Genomic DNA, 11312 nt, shown 5'->3' with positions numbered 1-11312 from the left:
GCAAAAGTCTCTCGCAAAGACCATTTTTAAACATTCCATTTCATTTTTGACCGGTTGAGGCCGTAAATTCAAAAGCGAAATACTAAAACCAAGAGCATATGAATTTTATGACTGCGTATTTTCATTCGGTTTTCATGCAACACGAACTTTCTTGGTTCAATCCAATAGAATATAGCAGCTTGCCAAGAATGAGCAGGTGGATAAAATTTCGCTTTCCACGGGTTTTAAGGTTTACGTTTTTCTTCTTGTGACCACAGCAAGGCAAGACAATTCGGTCAGCTGTTTAAACTTTAATGCAAAATAAGATTAACGATTCGTGTTGGTCACCGACCAACACATTTATTAACATTCGTCGTCAATTTCCACCGCAGACTTCCGTGCTCATCCGTGTGTGGGGAAAACAGCGAAAATCCATATCATCAAAAAGACGTTATTGTTCACTAAGATCCAACACAATAACAATTTGACCGAAAACAAGCCTTAAACATCGAAAAATACGGATTCTGTATGCAGGGCAAAAGGTTCGACACATCGCGTGCAATGCCACCCAGAGAACCAGTTTTACGATTTTTAGAGTTGCGTCTATAAATCTATTAGCCAAATTTACTAGGATCATCGTGAAGTTTTTCATTTTTATTCAAATTTGAGCCATGTTACTAAAATTATTCGATCATTAATACTGGTTTATAAAAGATGAAGAGTTAGTCTGTATTAGTTCAGAGTAGCGGTTGATTGTGCGTGAATTATTCTATCAACTGGCAACCATTAATTTTTCTCCGAGTCACAGTGCATAAGGGTTAGCACACAGAGTTAGTTTTGGTTAAATTTGTTCGTTCCCTTCTAACCTTAAATATCATTCTATACGACGAACATTTATTTTTGTCTATGCTAGTAACTTTTAAAACTGTGGTTGTGATTCAACTACGTTGAGCGGGAGCTTAAAAATATTTCGCGGTTAACTTTTATTTTAGAATGAAGCCGAAAATGAGCAGCGGATACTTAACGCCTCAAGCGAGCAAGACGAAAAGTTCAGCAAAAACTAGCGAAGAGTTCACGATCGACGATAATATGTTTCAAGCACTGATGAAATGCCCCATAAAAAAAAAGATGATAATCGACCTTCTGACCGCAAACAAAGAGGCGATAGAAGAGTGTCGACGCAGTGCCGCAGGCGCCCTCGAGACACGGAAAAGATATGAGAGTCCTACAGCTTTGCAGCGGCGCAGGGCGCTGCTGGAAATGAACGGTGGCGAGACTAGTTCAAGACCAATGGTGGTGAGGTCGAACGCGCCGGTACCCTTTGAAAAAGTGTTTGAAGGTGTGGTTGCTTTTGTGGAGATCAACAGTAAGAATCAGGATCGGTCGGCTGGAGCAAAAGTCATTTTAAGATCTATGGGGGCCGTCGTTGAAGACACATTCACCAAACATGTCACTCACGTTATTTTTAAGGTGGTAAATGGTATTATCTAGAAGTGTTGGTTACATTGATTGGATTGTGGTTGTAGGATGGTTCTTATACTACTTTCCAGAAGGCCATATCACGGGGAGTTCATCTGGTGTCAGTGCTGTGGCTAGAGTTCAGCAGGAAGGTGTGCCAGAAACAACCGGAAAAGGAATACCCCGCCATTCGAGTGGGGCATATGGACAACAACATTTCAGTGATCTGTTCTGTGAGTAGTATTAGTAGGATTAACATTCTGACCTATATTGTTATTCGCAATACAAATCACAATATTGGTAATTATTTTAAGTCCCTAACGATCATAACTGTAAAACAGTAAAAATTTCTCAGCAGTCTCCAAAAAATTCATAATCATTCTATAAAAAACATGTTATGCAAAGAACTCCGTTAAAGTTTTTTAAAATAGCTTTTTAATTACTTACATATTCTTGTTGGGGTTTTTCTCCATTGTGAAACCAAAATGTATTTATTTATTTATCTATAGATGGGAAACTATAACTGCAATTTATCTGAACTTTATATTACCTTTAAGGTAATGACCTGTCATTGCAAATTCACATTTAATCACTCTCTCTTATGAAATGAAATATAGTGTTAGGCGCTTCCTTTGCGTATTGCAGCAAATGCAAGAGGAATACGAGGCGATAATTAGAGAGGAGTATCGGAAAAGTATGAGGAACAACACCCCGTTGCCTTCTACCCAATCGTTCATCGAACGAAGACGCGCGATACTGTCTGGCTCTCGCGGATCCTCGTCCACTCAGGACACTGAAGACGAGGAAGTGACTGATATTAACTTCCGCGAGAACGTCTTAAGACCAAGCTATACCTCCGCCATGGAATTTACATGTGTTGAAAATGACGACAGGTTTCCTAAGTCGCACTCGAAATCGCCTGTGGTTGGCCAAGAGAGGAGAAAAATTTTGAAGTCCTCAGCGGAGCAGGCTAGCGAATCTAGCATTATGACATCTGACCGGTCTACCAATATTTCCGAGCCTTCACACAAAGTAAGAATTTGTTAGTCTACGGAGACTACATTCAAAAAATCAATTCATTAATAGCTTTGATGACTAACCAATATTTTCTATGAAATAATTGGAAAAATTTGATTTTTTTTAATTACTTCTAATAGCCACCACTGCATAAGGTCATTTGGCCAGCTTACAACAACAGGTAACTATAGTCCAAAATTCCTAGAGGATCTGGAAAGCTCCATCATCCTCTAGGTGTGTTAACATATACAATATAACGACAGATTCATTTAACGGCTTCGACAATTATCTCATACGGGATATCCGATCCCATCTGGCCTGGTTACCAGCGTGAATATACGAAATCCGGAAAACTAACCAAAACTATTGGCATTACGCCTCATTTATTTGTAGGTTATTTACTCAGTGGTTGGATCATAAGTTGCATCGTTTTGTTTGTTATACATTGTGTTAAAGATATTTTGTGGTATGGACAACATTGATCGAGGTATGTAATAAATCTACAGAGTTACTAGATAATCTAGTGACCCAGCTACTGTGCAAATTAATGATATCAGGTTCTTCGTTTTGGTAAATCTTCAGGAGAAAAATTCGATACCGATTCATCTAGACGTCGTAAAAGTATTAAAACAGTCCGATTTTCACTATGACAATGAAGATTTTGAAACGGAGGCTCCAGATTCGGATGAAGATTACCAAGATGTCAGTTACGTAAAGCGATATAAACATAAATATTTTCATGCTAAGTGATTGTTGATAACTTTGTTTTTTTTTTTGAAATTCTTACGTCCCACCGCATACGCAGTACTCGTTGGAATTAATTAAAGACGTTATTGGGGATTTTATTATAAAAATATCATTAAATATAATTTCGAGAAGAAAATAATCGTTTTTTCTTTTAGCAAAGTCGAAATTTGATTTTGTGGGAGCAAAAGCCTATTAAGAAATGTTAGGTACAGCATTAACAATGCGGTCAAAAGGTTCTTGCCTTTTTTTTATTTTGATACGCTAGAAAATGTTATTTTTTGTAAGAAAAAAAAAATCGATGCGCTTAAAAGAAACGTTTCTCTTCAACCATGTGAAAATTTTGAAATTTCATTAAGTATTGAGTACGTTCTATTGAATCAAAAGAGTACAATTTTTAGTGGATATTAATTTTATTTAATTAATAGGCTATACCAGGTGGTCCCAGTTATAATAAAGAAACTTTAATAGCGTCTTAGGCAGATGAAGATAAGTAAAAAAAATGTATAAACTTATATTTTAAAATGTTGCCTTTCCGAGAAACGGAGTATTGAAATATTGCAAAAAAAATGTTTTTTTTTTTAATTAAAAAATACTCTATACTAGATATTGCTTTCAAACTTGGCTGATATTTTTATTATTATTATTAGATGAATAAAATTAGTTATTTTTTCCTAATTATTTCAGCAATTTAATTTGCGAACAACAAATTGTTTTTCCTCGAAAACGGTTTATTTTAGCAAAAAAAAAAAGAATTGACCATATTCGTTTAGGGGGCGGAGCTAGAGGAGGAGCTTGAACATTGTCTCGGATGAAGATTATTTGGTTTCTCAGGTCAGGACTTAGGTCTCCTTTGGCTCTGTCTCCTCAAATAATATACTTTGTTTTTTCCCGAAATTACAGCAAATGTGGCAATTATGGAGATCTAATAGGATTCATGTTTCACAGTTTCACTTCGCAAAAGAAAGCGCCTAAAAAAGAAAATGTTGGGGAAAGATGGAGGTACCTTCAATGTATTTCTATATCATTTTTATCACACCCGGTATAAATCGAAAATGAACGTTTTATCATTATCAGCGACGTTTTCGCGACGAACCAACCTACAATGCAAAAAAAAAACATTCAAATCGAAAAAAATATTTTGAATAAAATAGGACTATGAGACCGCAGCAATTTTGAAGTATTGTCGTCCCCGTAGATTAGCAAAATCTCCGGTTCGAATCGGACGTCCCCGGAAAAAATCGCCTCCGAACCGGATTCATTCAGGATTTTGCATCCTGGAAAGCCGAACGAGACCGACTTCTCGTCCGAGCGAAAGAACTCCTCGATGTCGGAACTGAAGCTCTCCATCGCTAACTGCGTCGCGAGTCTTAAAACGCCTCACCATTCGTCCGACTCGGACGGCTCGGAAATACAGATCAGCACGCGACGTCGCAGCCGATTACGCAAGGCGACCTCACCCGAAGGGTGTAGGCGGACGAGGAGCACGACAAAGACCCCACCTCCTGGGTCCGATCCAGAGGTGCCGAACAGGGCGCGCACGTCGATTAGGCCTACCCGGAAGAAAGAGAAACCGGAAAAAGCGACACGAGCCCGGAAGAAGCTCGTGTATTCTGCTAAGGCAGCGAATTTTCCGGAGGAAACCGCACCGACAGCACCCGAAGGGAGTACACGGCCGAGGAGCACGAGGTCAAAGTCGCCGCGCACATCGATCAAACCCGCTCTGAAAAAAGCGGAGCCGAAAAAACCGCTTCCGGGCCGCAAAAAGCTTTACAATCCGCGCACGGACGTGGTGGAGTTGCCGCCCGTCGACGACGACGTCGAGCGCAAAACGCGGCTCGAGGCGAAGAGAAGGAGGGCGTCGGTGGCGACGGCGGATGTCGTCGTGCCCCTCGTCGAGGCGAGCCGTCGCGAAAAGTCGCCGGACCTGCTGGAGCTGCTGACGGACGTGGTGCAGGAGAAGAAGCCGCGACGAAGGAAGCGCCGCGGGGCGGAGCCGCAGGCGGTCGCGATGAATAGTTCGGCCGACGAGCAGCGCGAACTCTGGGCGGAGATTGTCAGAGAGAGAAGAGAACTACGCAAAGCGGGCCAGGGAAACCCTAGGTATTTGACTAATTCTATTTTTTAAATAAAACATAATAATACGGGGTGTCCCAAACCAATGTAACGAAAAAAAAAGTTTTTTATTTAATTCCAGATTAAAACAAAATATTGTTATCGGATTTTTAAAAATATTTAAGTTTGTTTGTTTCAAAGAAACGAAATAAAACAATAACAGAGTTTGCTCTGCTTTTGGTAGAAAAAAATTTAAACCATTGCTTTGCAATAGGAGCGTTCATTTAAGGTTTTGATTTATGGTTAGTCTTAGTGTGAAAAGAGCATGAAAACGCATAGTGAACAAAATTTATGACCATACCTTTCACTATTGAAATGCCAAAAATAATAACAATGTCTTACATGAATGAAACTTAAGTATACTACGGCTCTATAAAAAAAAAAGAAAACAAATTTATATATTAACTTATAACGAAAGACATTTTTCTAGGTTCTTTTTTTGCCCACCCGGTAAGTTTTTTAAAAATTATTTTTATAAAATGGAGCAGGTGGGAGTAGTGTTACGCGTAACACCACAACATGTTACTTTAATACATAGTATCAACAGCATCCCTAAGTTATGCTAAAATTGTAACATATTGCTTAATAAATTACAATTATACTTTTTTGGGCCATTTCTTTAATATGATTCAAAAGAATGTAGAATTTTTTAGGGATAATTGGCTTTTAGAGTAATTTACTTAGCAAAAAAAATAGTCTCAAAACATACCATTTTCAATTTTGTCAAAAAAAAATACAATTCTCTTTTCACAAGGATAAAGAAAACATTCTCAAAATGTTACTGACAACAAACGTTCCAAAATTATTGTTGACGTTTCCATGGTAACAAGACGACCTAAATCGCTTGTTTTGTGAACGGGCACGGCCTACTTAATTAGTCTGTGATAAGGAAAACGTTCATTGTACGAAACGTATTATGGGTTCGTTTCAATAGTTTGGGCGCCACCGTAGCGACTTCCGGGGACCTGCGCAGAAGCACGATGGAGTTTCAGACGACGCGGCGGCGGAAATCGAAGGAGACGAAGCGGAAGCGGAAGCGGACGCCTAGCATCGTGTGCACTAAACTGCACCGGCCAGAGGTGGATGTGTTTACGCGGATCGTGAGGAAACTGGGCGGGTTCGTGGTAGAGGACGAAGTCACCGCCAGGACGACCCACGTGGTCGCAGGCGAGCCCAAAAGGACGATAAACATGTTGCGGGCCGTCGTCAGGGGCTTGTGGGTCCTAAAGTTCGAGTGGGTGAGTTTTCACTTTCGGGTCAAATTAATAAAGTACAATATGGTACAATATACACCGCAACTTCAGCCGGGGTCCCTTTCTACATAAAACTTAGGAAAAATGCAGAGTTAAATTTACAGGTTGATACAAAAGTAAAAACTGAAAGTAAAAGCCTCTGCTCCAATCTCACAAGCTAAGGAGAGAAACATATCTTGGCAAGCTATATTATGTTACATTATGCTTGCTGAAATATGATTCCCAAATCTTCCGTCAGTAGTGAAAAAGTCCAAGTGCTCGTTCTCATTGGCCGGCAGGGTCCCATATAGCTGTAAGATACTATAGTGGCCATAGTAGGGTAAAAATTGATATGCCGCAGGTGACTACGATATTTTCGTAAGGAAAGTGCGGGTCCTTTGGACATGCTTCACCCTCCAACTGTCAGAGTTGTTACATGGCTGTAATTTTTCGGGAAAATTGATTGATTTTTTTTTAACATAATTCGGAACGCCGTCATAAGTAATAACTATCGTCACAGAATATTCAGTGCCCTGTGCTGTTTTCACTTGTATAATTTTTTCTTTCAATACGGCAAATACAGGGTGTCCCGAAATTAGATGTTAATATTTTAACCACGTATTCTGTGACCCAAAATAAGGATAAAAGTTCATTAGGGTCAAAACGTCTTGGTTTTTTACATACAGGGTGTTAATTTTGAAGAGGTGACGGCGATAAAGCTTTACAAGCCGATTTACAAGCCAAAAAAAAATCGGAAATAGTTTACACGAAAAAGTGCATGTAGAAATTGCATCGTATCTACAGGGCTGCAAGAATAAAAGCGCCAACTTAATTACAGAATTATACTGACGCCACCGTGGGTGCTACTATTCTGTACTACTTTTCCAGACCTTAACTACTTGTTTGCCGTAAAAATGGCGTATCGACGATCTGTCAGTGGCCATGTTGATTGTTGCAACTAACCAAAACTGATAAATATAATAAGAGAGACGGGCGGACACGTGGTCGGCATCTACCCGACTCGACTCAATTGGTATGACGGTCGTAGAAGCCGAGATGATATACTTTGAGAAACACCATACCATTTTAGATGCAATGAAACGCGAAATATTTTCTGTACTGTATATCTTTTGTTCCGGCATATCTTTTCGACTGACTAGCGAGCGCGGCGCCCTCGCTTTCGCGTCTGCTCGATCGGTAAGATAAAGTAAATTTTATTAATGACGCTATACGAAGATCCTTTAAGCAAAATGTGCATTTTTTGACATCCTGTATACGACCTGAGCGTTGTATAAGACCTAACATTCTTTTTCGTAAAACTAATAATAAAAAAATATTTTATGTAGACTTATTTATTGGAAGGATCCAACAGTAGCCAACAATTAGTAGTAGCATTTTTTAAATAAAGACTTGCCAACATCTACCAAGTCTTCGTATAAACGGTGAAATTTTTGATGGTAGGTGTTAAAATCCCTCGAACACGGAAAATGGCTTCCGGAAGAAGACTACGAGGTGACCGATTTCGGTGCTGTGATCCAGGTACGTTTTTTGCTCGCTCATACTAATTTTCTCCGACAGTAACTTCACAAAGTAATTCATGAAGTTCTTGACGAAACGTACTTTCGACGACACATAGTTTTCGAACGGTTTTTATTCGTAATAATTAAAATGTTCTACAGAAAAATGAAAATTATACAAATTTAGAAAAGGAAATGCTGCTTTTGCTATTATCAGTGACGCTAATAAGTTTTTGCTACCTTGACTAAAAAAATAGAAATAATGGTGGTTTAAATTGACTTACAAAGATTTTGACTCTGGAACATTTTGAATATGTCAAAAGAAAGTTTTACTTCTTTACTTTAACTTTTAACTGCTCAAGTCCACCAAGTCGTATATTTTCTAAAGGCGTTGTTAAATGTTTGACAGTGATCCAATGTTGCATTGGCTTTCTACATTTTAATAGTGTAGAAATAAGCAAGTATGTACTAGTTTCTGTTATCCTGTTGTTGAATTGATAGAGCAGCAAAAAGAGAGGAAAGAGAATATAGGTATTTATACTATATTTCAAAGAAACTTCCACTGAGTACTACTGTAATACTATTTACAAATTTGATGAATCCAATTTACTGACGTTCCGCGAATCCTGTCGACTTCTTCAGAGCTTAACTGAAACTGTTGTACCTGCTTATGATTCTAAATACTGTAAACTCCTGGTATCTCAATCGGAATGTTGTCCTTGACGGATCGAAGGTTGCAGGAATAGGAGGTATTACGAAATACGTACATGGGAGACAGAGTAGTAACAATGGATTCAAATCAAAAATTTAACGTCTTCTAATATTGCGATTTGGTTATTTTAAACTTTCCGTGGATACACAACAGCGGAGTTATGGTTGTATAATTTCCTCAACCGGTTTCCTATTTTCTTTTAGTTCTATAGCGGTTACGAAGGGCTTCGTAAATACATTTTTGGCAACTTAAAAATGCTGAGTAAAAGCTATATATGGCTCTAAAAATTGGTCAGATTTTGAAGAACTTCATGAATTAAGCTATGAAGAAATCGTCTTGGTAAAACTAGTAGAAAAACCGTTCACGCGGTTCGTTACTTGCCGCAGAAGTCTCGTTTACAACGGCAAGCCTTCGGTCCTTCTTATACGATGGACGTCTTCGTCGACCTCCCACCGATTTACGTCATACCCGGCAGCAATCCCCGGTGTTCAGATTTAAGAGAACTGATAACCGCGTGCAAGGGCATCGCAGTGACAGAACGTAGGACTGCCAAAATCGTAGTGGGGGAATATATTGACGAAGACGAAGCGATATGCGTAAACGAAAAGTGGATCTTGGACAGTATATCATTCAACAAGAAAATGCCTTTCAAGGAGTACCTGTTGGGAAAGCGGAGAGGTAGAAGAAGCGTGACCGTTTGAAGGCATTTATATATTCGTTCTCTCAGTTTTAAAATGTTTTTTATTCTACATTTCTATTTTATATATATTGATATTTTTTGTAACTAATTAACTAAAAGGAAATTCAATAAAGATTTGGGCCATTGTTTCTGTAAATTATTTTCCGCAGTTGCAAAAAAAAAATTGAACGTGTTGAAACTTGTGAGAAAATTAACACGTTCTCTGCAGGGAAAAATTTGATGAACCCCCCCTAAAACCGAAAAGCCTTTTAGTGACACAAGATTCAGAAAGACTTTTTAAAATTATTTCTTTCTATTTTCAGATGTCAGCTTGACAGATTTCAATGACATTTTGGCATGACACAAGGGTTGCGTCATCGGCAAAAGTTGTGTCCTTGAAAAGCCGTTGACGCAACAAATACGTCACTGCCAATCACACAGAAACTATTTTTTTCTAAACTTCTGTTAGACATACATATATGCTGATATAAACTAAAATGTAAAAAGTGGTAGAATTAGAAAAACACTGGCTTAAAAACTAATACAAAAGTTTCCTAAGATTATTGGCATGAGTGAAATTTTTTGAAGCACTCTCCTAGGCAAAGTGCCGGTTTTCTGGACAGAAAAACACGGTGCCTTTTCGCAGTTTGTGGGTGTAACACACTGCATCTTTTTGTTATTTGCTTTCCTTTCAAGAAAGATATTCAGTGGTTATATTTGATGTAGCTGGGCTTGTTTGTTTATTTGTTTTGTTTGCTGCTGCTTTGAAAACAGTTATTTTATAAGAGTACGCCGAAAACTGTAATCGAGTTTTTCCTTGGAAGAATATTTATTAAATAATAGAAAACTATTTAATGTTGCAGTGTACCATCTTCTTGTACCATCGTATGTGTTTAATAATAAATTCATAAGGTCAGTGGTGTGATACATCTACTCTTAATCCAGGATTACCTGAGAATGGAATTTGTTTCAAGTTTATCCCGTCAGTCCAGCCAATATTCGTCAAGTTATTTGGCAATGAACCAGGAAACGGCGGCCGTTGAGGAATTTCCTGGTTCGACTCTGCACTTTTGTCACTTGAGGAAGCGTTAGCCAATGTTAGTAGTTCATCATCCGTTAAAGGTCTCTTTCTATCCCACTCAATAGGTCTTTTTTGGCGGCCGAAGGGTATGGGATATCACTGCCCATGACACTACTTCTTTGGCGAAATTCCCAAAACCGACAATGCAAAAACACGTGCTCAAACGCGCCAAAACTCCCAAAAAAAAAAAAGCAACAGCTTCACTCGAAAGCCGGCAAAGTACTGACTACCTAAAATTTTAGGTGCACTCGTCGCAACTGTCGCGTTATCGGCTTGTGGTAGTGGAAGGCCATGACGCAACATATTTTTAAAAAATGTAAAAATTGTAGGAGATGTCGGAAATGTCATTAGCCAGAAGGTTGTTGTGTTCGGAAGACTCTTCTTTTTCTAGTCTATGACAGGTCGGTTAAAAGTTTCGGTAGATCCTCACAGACACATTAACAACACTAATTTAAAATTCAAATCGAAAAGATAAATAATTCTTTAGCGAATCCAGATGCACGTGCCACCCATTATCATTAAAAAGTTAGCCAATATTTCATGCTTCAGAAATGTCATGAACGTTTCCTATTGGCCAAAACAGCTAGGATCATTCGTTCAACTGTGACACAATGCTAAAGATTTCGATCACAGAATACCAACCAAAATCCGCAAATGGAAATAAGTAAAAATTGTCACGAGGCCGCGGAAATTAACAAAGGTGTGGAGGTTTATTGAAATAAATATTTTTGCTGCTGCAGTTACCATCTGACAGGTGACATGTCTAGAAATAGTTGTG

The 11312-nt window shown here is 38.6% G+C and overlaps 1 protein-coding gene across 1 annotated transcript; it reads left to right on the top strand.

The window, feature by feature from the left end:
* Positions 1–597: 597 nt before the first annotated feature.
* LOC132698236 (microcephalin) lies at positions 598–10764 on the top strand. Its single transcript, XM_060664197.1, has 7 exons — positions 598–1449; positions 1506–1670; positions 2083–2469; positions 4397–5301; positions 6248–6551; positions 8007–8084; positions 9161–10764. Exons 1-7 carry the CDS (start codon positions 973–975, stop codon positions 9473–9475), a joined length of 2631 nt encoding a protein of 876 aa, XP_060520180.1. The 5' UTR covers positions 598–972; the 3' UTR covers positions 9476–10764.
* Positions 10765–11312: the final 548 nt, after the last annotated feature.

Source organism: Cylas formicarius, unplaced genomic scaffold, assembly GCF_029955315.1.
Source record: "Cylas formicarius isolate icCylForm1 unplaced genomic scaffold, icCylForm1.1 PGA_scaffold_2__14_contigs__length_35257938, whole genome shotgun sequence".
NCBI classification, from domain to species: domain Eukaryota; kingdom Metazoa; phylum Arthropoda; class Insecta; order Coleoptera; family Brentidae; genus Cylas; species Cylas formicarius.
Note: the sequence above shows the minus strand (reverse complement) of the source record. Positions and strands in the feature narration are given on the sequence as shown.